The 14,496-nt window shown below is 53.2% G+C and overlaps 1 protein-coding gene across 1 annotated transcript in view; it reads right to left on the reverse strand.

The window, feature by feature from the left end:
* Window positions 1-463: 463 nt before the first annotated feature.
* The window catches only part of CRY2 (cryptochrome circadian regulator 2), a 32,454-nt gene continuing 18,421 nt past the window's right edge, over window positions 464-14,496 (reverse strand). The window contains exons 6-12 of the mRNA XM_079103031.1: window positions 14,041-14,181; window positions 13,144-13,455; window positions 12,761-12,912; window positions 12,438-12,640; window positions 12,022-12,114; window positions 10,535-10,676; window positions 464-2,594 (exon numbers count right to left, since the gene is read on the reverse strand). Of these exons, the coding sequence (XP_078959157.1) occupies window positions 10,537-10,676; window positions 12,022-12,114; window positions 12,438-12,640; window positions 12,761-12,912; window positions 13,144-13,455; window positions 14,041-14,181 (1,041 nt within the window). The 3' untranslated portion in view covers window positions 464-2,594; window positions 10,535-10,536. The remainder of the gene's footprint in view (window positions 2,595-10,534; window positions 10,677-12,021; window positions 12,115-12,437; window positions 12,641-12,760; window positions 12,913-13,143; window positions 13,456-14,040; window positions 14,182-14,496) is intronic.

The raw sequence follows: 14,496 nt of genomic DNA on the forward strand, positions 1-14,496 counted from the left end.
CCTTCCCCAGCAGGCACTCTGCCATGCCCATAGTGCTCTCTGGCCAGATGGCATGAGAAAAAGGCAGCACCCAGCCCCCGGCTAGGCTGTGGCCCACCTCCACCATGCCATCTGAGCATGCCCTCCTCACTTCATAGTTGCAGCTTATGCCACTGCACTGAGGTGAAGGACGGACTGGAGGCTGGCCACAGCCTGACCCCAGGCTGGGGACAGTCTAAGGGGGTCACTGCAGGGTAGCACTCAGGACCCTCACTCCAAGCCCAGAGTGCTCTGCGCAGCTCCAGCCGAGCTCTCGAGCTGCCCCGGGAAAGCTCCGGTGGGGCCTCCCCTGGGAGCCTCCTCCCTCTGAGGAGTAAGAGGTTCCTGGCTCCAGCAGAACCATGACGGCCTGGCTGAAGCATCGCTCGGACTCAGACATACCAACCCCCTCTCCCCAGACCTCCCACAAGAGCGACAACAGCACAACTTTACTCAGGTTAGACGTTTATAAAACAAGTGAATATTCACCAACTGCGGGAGCGACACTCTCTCCAGCAACAGGAAAGCTCCGTGAAGTGCACTCTTCCTGCGACCATCTCCTCCCCGCCCGGCCCTCGGGTTAGGATTTAGGGCTTTAGGATGGTCTGTGGCAGCCCTCCTGGCCACCTGGGTTAGGAGAAGGGAGATGCGAAGCCACCACGGAGCTCCAGGCCACTGAAAGGCTGTCCTGCAATGGGCCAGCATGCCAGGAATGGTGAAGTAGGGGACTCGGTCTTGACAATTTGTGCCTTAAGGAAGAGCCATCAGCAAATAGGCAGGAAGAGAGCCGTCCCGATGGGTGAAATGCCTGCTAAATAAATGCTGAGTGACCCCTCAGTGCTGGACCTCCCGTTTCTCAGACCAGCTCTCCCAGGCCCGCTCCTCGCCAGCAGCAGACCCCCATTCTCCTTCCTCCTGGCGGGGTCGAGGGAACAGGGAAGCCCTCAACCCAGTGCTTTGAAGCACCACCACCTGCGCTGCTTCCCCCATGTGATTATGGGACATGTTAGTGGAGGGTGACAAACATACAACAGCTGGACTCTAAAGGCATCTCTCTGCTGAGAAAACCTGAGGACATCTCGGGGAAGAAGCCTGTCAGTGTGCTGGGACAGCTCCAGGAGACAGGAGGCTAGCTCCAGGGACAGAGGACAGTCAGGGCCAGGGCCAAGAGAGTTAACAACTTTGAGGCTAGGAAAGGTTCCAGGGGAGGTAAAGGCCTAGAGGCCAGCTTAATGTAACATGTGAAAACAAAAATCCTAACAGGAACTAGCCTTTCAGCTTTGTGCACACACACGCACACGCACATGCACGTGCACACGCACAAACAATTTGTGGCTCAAGTGCAGGCCACAGGGTGGAAGGAAGACTTGCTCTAGTTGACCACACAGTCCTCAACACAGGCCTTGGGCAGTGGGAGGCAGAGGTGGGAGGCCGGCTGCTCCTGGAATGCCAGGCATGGCGTCTCTGATCCAAACCTCCCACCTGCTGCTTCTGGATGGTATGCTGAGTGTGAGCTCCGTGTATACTTCTGCCGACTGCCCTGGCAGTGCCCACCCCTCAGTCCCTTGTCTTTGGAGTCCAGCTACTGGAATAGCTGAGCAGTTCAGAGCTGGCCCTGGAAGTCTAGAAACCAAGAGCAGCCAACTTCCCTGGCTGGCACCAGCTGTCCTCCCTGGAGCACCATAGTGCCTTGGAGTGTGGCCAGAGGAGCCCGAGGACCTTAAGCCATCTGGACCTGGTCTCCTCCTCCTGGAGGGACTGATTCTGACCCTGGTCCCTGCACAGCTCTTGGGTAGAGGCTGAGGTTGACTCTCATCTTCTGGGGAAGGAACAGTGAGAAACGGGACTCTAACCGTGGCCTTGGGTTCTCAGTCCTGAGAAGGCTGATGTGCTGCCATACGCTACCCTCCCCAGCGCCAGACACAAGCTGTCCCAGTCAGGCACTCAGGCGTCCTATACGATGGTGGGGACTTTTCAGATCTGCCTATGGCCTCGTGCTCAGTTCCAGATGCCCAGGGAATTTTAAAATAAGAAGGCAGGTGGCTCAGTCTGCACAGCACCCATCCGCCGCAGCCTGCCCAGCCTCCAGCCTCAAAGAGTCAAGAACTCAGCAGGACTCTGGCTGCCTCGAGAATCCCATGTTGTGAACAAGTGCCAAAAATGAGGCCTCCTGCTCCTCTGTCTGCTGTGAGGAGGGAGGGAGGAGTGGGGAGGCAGTGGCCAAAGTTCCAGCTGGGGTCCTACCACTGTGCTCTATTCGGACAAGGCAGGGGCACGCAGGGACAGATCTCGGCTGGGGGCCGCTGCTGGAGACCTCGAGCCCCACATCTGGAGAGCAGGAAGCTGCACTCGTGGTGAGGGGAGCTCGGATGCTCCTGCAGCCCAGGCAGCATTCAGGACCACGAGTGTAAACAGACGCATGCACACGCAAACAGCACACCTCTCCCTCCCCGGCACACACGCACACACACGTTCGCTCTGTCTCCGAGGCGATCGGCTTCTCTGTAGGTTGCACTCTGCGGCCGTGGTGGCTGCTCGGGCACCTGGGCTTTGCTCAGGGAGCAGTGGCTCAGCAGCTGGAAGAGAAAAACAAATGTGAGAGGGCAGTCAGTCAGGAGGCTGCTCCGTCGCCCAGGACGCAGTGGCTCTGGGGACAACGCCTGGGAGGAGCCCGAAGAGGGAGCCGCACGGGCCACAGGATCTGGGGACGGGTTGTTGCTGAGAAGCGACGGGTATGTGTGTGTGTGTGTGTGTGTGTGTGTGACTAGATACTGCCCCTGTGAAGTGCAAGTATAGGACACTCTTGCCTGAAGACTGTCCATCAGGGCTGAGGGCAGTGGAGGACAGGGCCATGCAGCTCCTTGGAAGCCTCAGGTGAACTAGCTCCGCTATGACGAGGGCACAGCAGCTGGTACCAGAGATGGAGAATCAGAAAAGAGTGGCTCGATAAGAAGCCACTGGAACCAGTAAAGGGGAAAGTATATGTATGTTTATATAAACATATATATTGGGGGTCAATACTGGTGATTGAACTCAAGGTGATTTACCCCTGACCTATATCCCCGGTCATTTTTCTTTTTTTTTAAATTTGAAATGGATCTCTCTAAGTGGTGCAGGCTGGCCTTGAACTTGTGATCCTCCTGTCTCTCAAGTTGCTGGGATTGCAGATGTGCCACTGGGCCCAGCTGGGAGCAGCAATTCTGAAGAGTAAGGCAAGGGATGGATTTAGAATCAGCAGGTGAAAAATTTTCCACATACAGACGAAGGAACCCTGGCATAGGGCTGGAAGGTGGCAGGGAACAGGGGGCAGGAAGGAACAGGAGACACATGATGACTCATTTTAAAGATTTATAACATTCCAAATCTGGGGCAGATGGAAGAAAGGGCGTCATCCCTGGTAACAGAGAACAGGGTAAGCCCAGCATAATGTCAGCTTGCCTGTTTAAAAAGGTTTAATGTACCTGAGAATCTACAGAGACAAATAGCATTCCTGGAGTGCTGGAGGTGGCGACACCCAGCAGGCCTGCCCAGCCTCCCGCAGGCAGGCACTAAATACTTGTGCACCCCCCATTCATATGCTGAAGTTCTAACCCCCCCACACCTCAGAATATGACTTTATTTGGAGACAGTCTTCTCATTTTTATTTTATTTTTTTGGTACTGGGGAATCAAACCCAGGGGTGTTCAACCATTACACTTACATCTTCAGCACTTTTTGTTTTTTATTTTGGGACAGGGTCTCGCTAAATAGCTGAGAGTCTCACTGACTTGTGATCCTCCTGCCTCAGTCTCTGAAATTGCTGGGATTAACAGGCGTGTGTACCATGCCCAATAGAGATGGAGTCTTCAAGAGCCAATTGAGTAAAAATGAGGAGACTGGGGTGACCCATAATTTTATTATGCCTGGTGTCTTTCCAGGAAGAGGAAATGTAGACCTGGACAGTACAGAGGGAAAACCATGTGAAATCACAGGCAGAAGTTCATCTACAAGCCAGAGAGAGACACCACCATCTTGAACTTCCAGTCTCCTGAACTGCGAGAGGACACGTTGCGTCTGCTGTCGGAGCCTCTGGGCCTGGGGGGCTTAGCTACGGGCAGTCCTTCCAGACTAACGCAACGTGTGATCTAATTAACTCTAAAGATGTTACCTTTATTTTTATAGAGGAGAAAACTGAAACCAGAGGGTTTAGGTAGCTTGCCTAAGAAAAGAGCATTCATACATAACAGAGCCAAGACAGAGAAACTGCAGCTTATTCTGATTCCAAAACCTATAAGTTTTATCAGTAGTAATTTCTATGTTATTGTATCTCATTAAGACTTTTAGAGAAAAATTAAACAAGAAAATCAACATGGTGGCATACAATTAACATCCAAACAACATAACTGAAGTTTAGAATGTTATTAGAAAAGGAAAACTGCTCCTAAAAGTCAGAAGTTGGAGACACAAATCCAAAATCAGCCTTCCAGCATATGGAGTCCTTTTAGGGCCACAGGCTAAACCTGAAGCAGATTTGATCTGGATGGTGGTAATTTATCTAGAAGTCAACAAATGAAGGGCAGAAGCATAGCAGGTCAGTACTAGGCCTCATTCTTTAAAATGCGTTTTACTGGCAACACTTTTTCCTTTTAAGCTTGCACGGTGATAACCATACTTTCCCATTTCCAATTAGTAAACCTGTTACTAAGGTGTGGGTATATTTATTGAAACAGGCTGGTTGGAGTATATAGTCCAGACACCAGGCCCTGCTCTGAAGCTACAGAGATGAGCATTCTTCTGAACCAGAACAGCTCAGGCTTGAGAACATGCCACACTGGGTCCTGCGCGCCCAACACACCCACTGTCGTTAGTTTGTTTTTCTCCACCTTCAGGGCTGGGGAAGGTGAGGGCTTGGAGATTCCACAGGAGGGCTGTACACCAGGGTCCTGGACCCCTCAGGAGTCTAAGGATGGGCTTACGGGGCAGTGTGAGGACTCTGGAGTTATGGGCACATTTTTTAAATAAATTTTTAAGGTACCATGTGATGTTTTGATCCACGTACACACGGTGCATTACTTAAACCAGGCTAAACTCAGCCATCTCCTCAACCACGTATCATTTCTTTATGGCAAAAACATTCAAACTCCTTTCTCCTAGCTTTCTGGAATACACAGTAAGCACGTAACTGGCGCCGTCATCACCTGCTGTGCCACTGCACACTGGCGTCCGACCTCGCCCTGTGACCCAGCTCCCGCCTCCTGGCACTTCCCCGCTAGTGACCAGAGGCTACTCTGTTTCCATGAGATCAACTTAAAGAAAAAGAATCCACCTATGAGATCATGTGTACCTGTCTTTCTGGACCTGCTGGTGTCACTTAACATAAAGATCTCAGTTCCATCCTTGTCACAAATGACAGGATTCCTTCTTTTTCCTTTTTTCTTTTTTAGTACTGGGAATTGAAGCTGGAAGTGCTGAACCACTGAGCCACATCTGCAGCCCCTTTTTTGATTTTTGTTTTGAGACAGGGTCTTGCTGAGTTGCTGGGGTTGGCCTCGAATGTGCGATTCTCCTGCCTCAGCCTGCAGAGTAGTAGGGATTACGGGCATGCACCACCATGCTCGGCAGAATTTCATTCTTTTTTTATGGCTGAATACTATCCCTGCACGCATATGTATCATGTACACACTTTTCAGTGTGCATGAACCCGTGTAGTTTTCTGGGGAGAGGCTCTGTCCTCCATCAGAATCTCTAGAGGCAGGGGACTCACAAAGGGTTTAGGAGCCAGTTTCACCTTAGGGGAGGGGGATGAGATGCAATAATCTAGGCCACTTTGTTTGGGGCGGGTTCATGAAGGCAGGTGGCAGTAGGCTGGCCTCAGATAAGCCCAGTCACCCAGACCCTCTACAATGGGTTTACAGCCATCACCATAGGACACCAGGTTTAGAAGGACCAGCTTGTCCCTGTCTACTGAGTGAGGCAAAGTTCTGTTCGACTGGGCCTCTAGCTGTCGCTCAGCAGGGCTGTGCTCTTGTTCTTAGGCTAGGGCTCACATCTGCAGAGAGAGGGCGCAGGGGCAACCACAGAGGCCTCCTGGTATCAACAGCCGCAGGGCCCTGGGAGGCTTGGTCTGCGACCTGTAACCAAGCTTCCGTGTTCCCCTCCACACCACATGCCCGAGAGGAAGACAGGCAGAGGGGTGGTCACCAGCCCCCAAGTCAGGACTGGGGTGGTGAGAGATGAGCTGGCTGGACACTCTCAGTTAGTCCCCACCCGTCAGCCACACCCGTCCCTTCTAGCACCATGCAAATCATATTAAGCAGGGAAGGGACAGTCAGCCAGTGACGACTTCCTAAGTGCTGGGGAAAGTGCTAGGGACACTGAGGGACTGCTCATTTTCAGGAACTGTAAAGTGAGACAATGTGAAGTCACACAGCCAGGAGTGGCAGGACTGGCAAGTGGCCACTGGCTTGAGGCAGCGCCTCAACACTTTTGGAACACCAGGCTGCCTCCATGCCCACTTTTTAGACTGCCAGTGCCTGTCACATGCGAGGAGGGAGGACACAACTAAACAGGTGTCAAAACGACAGCCAGGAGATGCCAGCAGTCAGGTGTTACTCAATGAAGCCCCAGGGCTTACAGGCGCGCGACAGGGAGGGACGGAGGGCTTCGTGGCCATGATCATTGTACGCAGGGGGCACAACTCCCAGCAGAAGGGCGATGGACACGCGGAATGTTCTCCCGTGGTCAGACAGCTGGACCAGTGAGAGGAACCCATGCACGACTGGACCTGAGGGGCTCCTGGACGGCCAGCAGCTCTGGGATGCCAGCGGAAATGAGCACTGTCCAGAGGCGGGCGTGCTGTTCAGCTCAGTGAACACGGGGAAACGGCGCAGTGTTCGGCCGTGAGGACTGGAGTGGGCACGGGCTCTCCCGATATCAGACCTGTGTTCCTATAGTACCAGTTCAACCTGAGAGTCCATCCTGCGCACTGTCACACCAGAGTCACAAAGCAACAGCGCCCAGAATGACAAGACCTTGAAAGACACAGGATGAAGCCCTCAGCTTGGTAAAGAATGGTTACTGACACCTTATGCCTGAAGCATCTCAGAGAGGCTATGTGTCCCCCAAGTCACACAGCCAAAACTGGCATAGGGAGCAGGAGGAGGGGCCAGACGACCCTCTCAACACGATACTGCATGGGCTTGAGCCCTAGAGTCTGCATTCTGTGGCTCCTCAGCACAGGGGGCTCGCTCTGACCGAGTAACCACAACATGATCAAAGCTACTCTGGGAAACGCGTGCAGGTGATGCCGTGCTCTCCTCTGCACGGTACACTTGGCTTGCACGAAGACTTCGCATGTGTGGCTGCTCATTTTCTTCCCCACCAGGTACCTGCAACGGGCAGGGCAGCTGACAAGAGGCTATCACAGCCACTTCACAGGTGAGAATGTGTAGGCCCATAGCCCTGCCAGTATACAGGTGACACAGCGCATTCTTCTCTCAGGGTTTCCAAAGAACATGGTGACCCTCGGCAATGCATCCTGGAGGGGGTCTGTTCTGTTGACATCTCTGACCTCTGGGCCCCAACTCCCACCTTCCACAGCCTCACTTGGCCTAACTGTCCAAGGAGTCACCAAGTAAGAGCACAGTAAGCCTCAAGAAGCAGTCCCTGAAACCCCAGGAGGCTGACACAGTCCCCTGGACTCCAGAGCAAGAGGCAGGGGCCTGCTCTGCACCCTGCTATATCATCACTGGGCATCAGTGCTTGCCTCTCAACTGGCTTTTTCTCCCCACCTGCTCCTCTGCAGGGTCCAGTCTAGTGCTTAGTGTCCCCAACATGCCAGTTCAATCATCCCCGCTCCATGGGCTTCTTCACTCCTAGAGTCCTCCAAGGGACTGCCAGTCCTATGACCCTTTAGGATTAGACCCAACTATGACCTTAAGTTCCTCTAAGACACTAGCCTAATAATACGTCTCATAACAAGAACTATCATTTGCTGAGGGCTTATGAGCCCGGCCCTGGGAGAGCATTCTGTACATGATGTAGACACTGAGTGTCTTCCAGAGTCCACACTTCCTAGCTCCTAGCTCACCTGGGGTCACAGGTCTGGTCCAGACAATGGAACATGATTGGTCTCAGTCAATGATTCTCAAAGTACAGTCCCTGGACCAACAACCTTTACTTACAAAACTGCAATCTTTCTTGTGTCCCAACCTTTACTCTCTCTTCTCATGCAACTTTGATTTTTCTTCATAGCCCTTATGGGCCGTTGACACCTAAACATCTCCTTATTTCTTTACCTTCCGTCTTCTCCCACTAATACACACCCGAGGGAAGGCCAGGTTCTCTCTGCACCCCCACGGCCTGGGACATGTCTCAGGAGTTGGGAATGTGTGAAACCTGTTAACTGATGAGCACAACTGTACCTGCGGCCCTTCCGTCTCCTACCTTGAAGAGGGACCAATGGCTGCTGCTGGAGCAGCCGTCTTGGGATAACCGAGCAATGGTCAAGCAAATCTCAGAAGAGCTGACTGCCACTGCAGTGCCACCAAACCCAAGCCAGCAAGTCTGATCTCCAGACCTTCCGTTAAGTGAGAAGAATACACCCCCAGCTGTCGTTGTTTTAGTGCCAGGGATTGAACCGGGGCGCTTAACCACTGAGCCATACCCCCAGCTCTTTGTATTTTGAGCCAGGGTCTCCCCAAGTTGCTGAGGCTGGCTTTGCACTCCTGATCCCCCTCTCGGCCTCTCAAATTGCGGGAATGACAGGCGGACCCCACTGCACCTGGCTACCTGGCTGTTTTAGCCACTCGACTGGGTTTTGTATTATAGGTCGAACATCCCTCACTAAAACGCTTGGGATCAGAAATATTTTGGATTTCAGGGTTTTTTTGGATTTGGGAATATTTGCATAGATTTTGTTGGCTGAGCATTCCTAATCTGAAAATCTGAAATCCAAAATCTCCCAAATTCAAAACTCTTGACCATTATGTTGGTGCTCAAACAGTTTGGGATTTAAAAACAAAACAAAACAACAACAACAACAACAAAAAATACCAACCTTTTAGTTATCAGAGCATTCTGGATTTTGGAATTTGGGGTTAGGAATTCTTTATGGGTCTCAGCATCCCACTCACTCCCACCTGACACACATGCCAGGAGCACTCTCACAGTGAGCTACCCTCCCAGCCCTTATTTCCTGTTTTGAGACAGGGTCTCACTAAGTTGCCCAGGCTGGGCTCGAACTCACCATGCTGCTCCTCAGTCTTGGCAGTAGCTGGGATGACAGGCATTGCCCCACACCTGGCTTATTTATCTTCCTTTTCTAAGCAGACTGCTGACTTGCTGTGGATGGATACCACATCACGTTTTTATGCCTCTCCTTCCTCACACATCTGCTGGCAACAATGCCATGCTGACTTGGATGCCACCAGTTTACTGAACAGACTTGACCCAGATTTTAACCTCTCTGTTCTTTGATCTTGCCTGAAAATCAAAGCATGGGCCTGGAAAATTCCAGACTTATAATATGGATAGGATTCTGCTTCTTATCACAGAACTAAGAGAACTGAGAAAGTGGTATTTATGGTTGGTGGTATACTGTCCCAGGAATAAGACAGCACAGTCTGCCCATGAGCAGCGTCTACATCAAAGAGCCCAGGAAAGGTAGACGGTACGAGCATCAGATGCTGCTGTCTCACTGAGCACACAGACCTAGACATTCATACTAGATGCCCCAGCATGTCCCTGAGGTGAGAGGGATCTGGAAAAACAAACCTAAGAGCCCCATTGAGGAAATTTCCCTCCAATCTATTCAGCCTGACATGATGACTCAGAGGACAGTAATTTCTATTTCCCTGAGAAAGGCACAAAAGGTTCTTCCTGCTTTGGGAAGGAAGGGACAGGTTTTCTTTGTTGTTGTTGTTTTGTTTTTTTGTTTTAATGACATTCGAGAAGCTTCCAGAAAAGATGAGTGTTGACAGACAAGTGCAGAGGTGAAGTCACAGGGAGAAAGGTGAGAAGGAAGGGGTGGCTGTGACTGGAGAGGTGGGGGCCCTGGTCCTCAGGAGGGGCTGGGCACAGCCCTCTCGCTGTCTTCTGGAGGTCGGTGCTGCCCTCCACTGGCCTGCCTTCAGAACAGCCTGCTGGGACAGTGGGGGCTGGGAACCTCCCCCAAACCCCAGGGCCACTCCACAGCGTCATATCTGGGTCTGATTTCTTTTTGTTGGACTTGACTCATTTTTAACAGGTAACATCAAAAAGACCCCCAACCCAAACCAAACCAAACCACCAACCAACATTTCCTTCTCCTTAGCTGGCAAACAAAGCAAAGGGCTTCAACTTTTAAATTTCTTTTTCAATTTTAGAAGGTCTGAAAGTCAGAATGGTAGAATTTTAAGCTGAAATCTTAAAAACGCCGTAGTCCCCTACCACACTGCACTTCACCTGGCTCACTGTTAACCTTCAGCCAGCAGGCAGTGCTTTTCCAAGCCAAGGCCCACCTCTCTCCCAAGGGTGACTCTAGGCTGCTGTCACTCACTTTCAGGCGTCCTTGCTTGGCAGCTCTGGGGTGGGCAACTCTGCCACCCTTGCCCGTTTGCTGAGTTCTTCACCAGGCGGCTCCTCAGCTGCTTCCAGCTTGCGTTTGGGGGATGCTGGGCCACTGGGTAGTGGCCTGGGGCCTGTAGGGAAGCATGTTAAAGGGTCACAGAGACTACCTATAGCCAAGACGACCCCACCTTGTAGCAGCAGCTCTTTGGCCACAAACTGCCCCTCAGACTTTCCTTTCAGCAGTGACCTTGCTGGAGATGTCTGAGAACACGGCCAGGACTGCTGGAGGAGCTCCAGCTTCCAGCCCCCAAATCCCACGGGTTCCAGGCTAAAGGGGATTTGGCCTGTCTGATGTCCTTGCTCTGAAGGTGAGGCACTCCCCCATCACCCTGAGCCTCCAGCAGCACTGGCGAGCAGGACCCCAACCCATGGTGCCAGACGGGCTGGGCGACTGGACGAAGCCTTAGAGTTCTTGTCAGCAGCATATCGCTATCCTCAGTCCACGGCCAGAGGCTCAGAAGGCAGCACACAATCTCCCGCCATCACTGACACCTCCCGCTGCACACTGGTCACACCCACTTCCTTGCTTTGATGTGCTCATGCCTGTCCCACACTGTCCACTCCCAGATGGCAGCCAGCAGAGCTTTTAAAACTTTGGTGGGGGCTGGGGGGTGTAGCTCAGTGGCAGAGCACTTGACCAGCATGCACAAGCCTGGGTTCAATCCCCAGCTCCCTCTGCCCTCCAAAAAGTACCTTCAAAAGTGGGACCATGCCCCACCCTGCTGAGCCCTTCAGAGTGACATGGACCCTCCTCACCCTGCTATACTTTGTCTCTAGCTCATCCTAGCTCCTCACGCACGACATGCTGCCTCTGCCCTTCCTTTGTCCCTTCAATGGGCTCTGCTGATTCCTGTTTCTGGCTTTTACCTTTGCCTAGAATGTTCTTCCCAGTTCTTAGAAAAGCCGACTTCTGCTCATCACATGGTCATCAGCCACCCTCAGAAATGTGTTCCCTGACTCTCTCAGCTAAAGTGGCCCAAGGAACCCTTAGCTCCCCAGTCCTCTCTATTGAGCCACTCAATTGGATTTTCCTCAAAAGCACTGGTTACGATTTTCTGCAGGTGCACACCTATAATCCCGATGGCTCGGGAGGCGGAGGCAAGGAGGCAAGAGGATCTCGAGTTCAAAACCAGCCTCAGCAACAGTTAGGCACTAAGCAACTCAGTGAGACCCTGTCTCTAAATAAAATACAAAATAGGGCTGGGGATGTGGCTCAGTGATTTGAGTGCCCCTAAGTTCAACCCTAGTTATCCCTCCCCCAAAAAGCACTTCTTATGATTTTACTTGGTTCCCTTACTACCTGTCTGCCCAGGTGGAATATGAGCTCCCCTAGGCAAGGACAAATTTTGGCTTCAGCCCTGAAGACTGAAGTGGTGGCACAGGTGACAGGAGGCCACAGCCAGCTCTGCTACTCACCTGTGCTGGAGGTGCTGGCAGCCTGGCTCGGGCCAGGCTCTGCCACAGGGTGGCTGAGGTCTTCCACACAGGAAGGGACAGATGCCAGCAGACCTAGGGGAAAGGCAGGGACGTAATCAGAATGCAGCCCTGTGGAGTACAGAAGTTCAGGCAAGAGGAACGAGGGGTCGGGAGTGTGGGCCCTTGTCACTGAGGGTTCCAACTCCATCTACTATCCAGGGAGGTCCCACCCAGCCCAGGCTGCAGTGTCCTGTGTCCCAGGAAGTCAAGCCAACGTCATAGCCTTAAAAGACAGCGCTGGATTCCCTGGCAAGCCTCTGGAAGTCCCCATCTATCTAGGTCTCTGGGCCTGCAGGTGCCATCCTTCCCTCGGCTAGGAGATGGCAGGGGCGGGAGGACAGTCAGTGGCTCCTTACAGAGTCCCCGGTAGCGTGAGAGTTGCTGGTAGATCTGCTTCATTCGCTCGATGTTGAGCCGGCTGGTCTCCGCGTGGTTGACAATGGGCCGTGGGTAGTCCACGCCAATGATGCACTTGGCTGCCTTCTGAATTGACTCTGGGGCGTTCCAGGGCTCATAGATGTATCGAGAAGGGAAGCCTTTCAATTTGGGTAAGTACCGCCTGAAACATACAGTGGATGACCCATTAGCATGGCTGGGCCTCCTCCTAAGGGCCAGGGGCATCCCATCCTAGGAGGCGGCCATGATGGCCAGAGGCCAGACAGCTGGCTTGCAGCCTCACCTGATGTAGTCCCCACTGGGGTCCGTGCGGCGGCCGAAGCCCACAGGGCAATAGCAGTGGAAGAACTGTTGGAAGAAAGCACTGCAGGAGAGCCACATCCAGCTGCCCGCGTTCACGCTGAAGTCTGCATCCAGGAGCAGCTCGTCAAACACCTAGAGGGGTGGGGGACCATCAGCCTCCTTGGGCACCTACTGCCATCGTCCTTCCCAAGTCACCACGGTGTCCCGAGGAGCCAAAGCCTTTCTGCTGAGGGCAGGCCACAGAGGATTTGGAGGGGATCTCCTGGTCCCAGGGATCCCGCCCCATCCCTCAGCCCAGAAAGGGGCTGCCCTTCATTGGGCCCGATGGGAGGGTACAGGCCGGCTTCTGCTGAGGGCACTCACCCGGACCCCGCTCTCCCAGCTGACCCAGAGGTCCCCGCGGGTGAGGAAGCAGGCCACAGCGTGCCGGGCCAGATGATGGATCCAGCCCTCCTGCCTCAGTTGGGTCATGATGGCGTCAATCCAGGGGAAGCCTGTCTTGCCCTCGGCCCACTTGGCCAGGGCCTCAGGGTTGCGGTCCCAGGGGATCTGGATGCAGATGGGGTTCCCCTCCATGCGATCAAACCTGGGGTTGTTGGTGGCTGCCGTGTAGAAGAACTCTCGCCACAGGAGTTGCCCAAACAGGGAGAGGGGAGGTGTGCTGTTCTTCTTGACCTGAGGGGCAGGGTGCCACGTGAATATACTCTCGCCCAGACCTTAGCTCTGGTCACTCAGCTCTCTCCTACAAAGCAACCAAATCCAAATCCCTGGACACACAGAGGGCCTGTCCCCTAGAAGTGATGCGGTGTGCCTACAGAGTCAACACCCAGCCCCACTGTGCCAGCCCACGGATCCAAGCAGTGTTAACGCTGCAGAGAAAGGCTGGGTGTAGCTCAGGGGCACAGTGCCTGCTTGGCATGTGCCAGCCCTGAGTGTGATCCTTGCACCACCAAAAACAAAGACCGAAGAGAGCTTCAGGGAAAGGGACACTGCTGCAGCCCCAAGACTAGTCACACCCTGAGGCCTGCTTTTCAACCTGTCCTTCTGCACTACTGGAAAATCTGGGTTCATTCAGATACTGACTCAGCACGTGCTCCGCTCTGCCACCTCATGAAAATCAACTCTTCCCGACTCCCCTGGACCCAGCACCTCTAGGATCACAACCCAGCCCCCGCTGAGGGCCAGAGGGGGAAGGATCCTTTTCAGGGTGATTGGCAGGCCCAGAAGACTGGGCCTGTGTCACCCTCACTGTGTCCTCACCTTTTTATACAGGTCCCACAGTCGGTAGTAGAAGAGGCGGCAAGACAGGCAGCCGAAGCGCAGGTAGGGGCTGAGGCCCGTGGGGCTGGCCAGCAGGGAGTTGGCATTCATTCGGGGTCTCTCATAGTTGGCAACCCAGGCCTGTAGCAGACAGGGGAGGTGACAAAAGGAAGAGTCACACAAGTTAAAAACTGAGGCCCTGGCAGGTTGAGTTTTGCTAAGGTCAAACAGAGAGCCTTGGGACAAGGACCTGAACCCTGTGCCCCGTCCACTCCTTTGCGCAGCTGACTGTGAGATTGTACTGCCATCCGAGGGCGCCCATGAGCTTGCCCCCGACTTTCCCACTTAACTTGTGGTACAATTTCAAATGAGTTATTTAGTCCCTTAGCTGCCCATCTACTAAATAAGAACAAAATTTCCCATCTCCGGGGATGAAATAAAAGGAGACATGAAAGA

This window comes from Sciurus vulgaris, assembly GCF_902686455.1.
Source record: "Sciurus vulgaris genome assembly, chromosome: 11".
In the NCBI taxonomy this organism is placed as follows: Eukaryota; Metazoa; Chordata; class Mammalia; order Rodentia; family Sciuridae; genus Sciurus; species Sciurus vulgaris.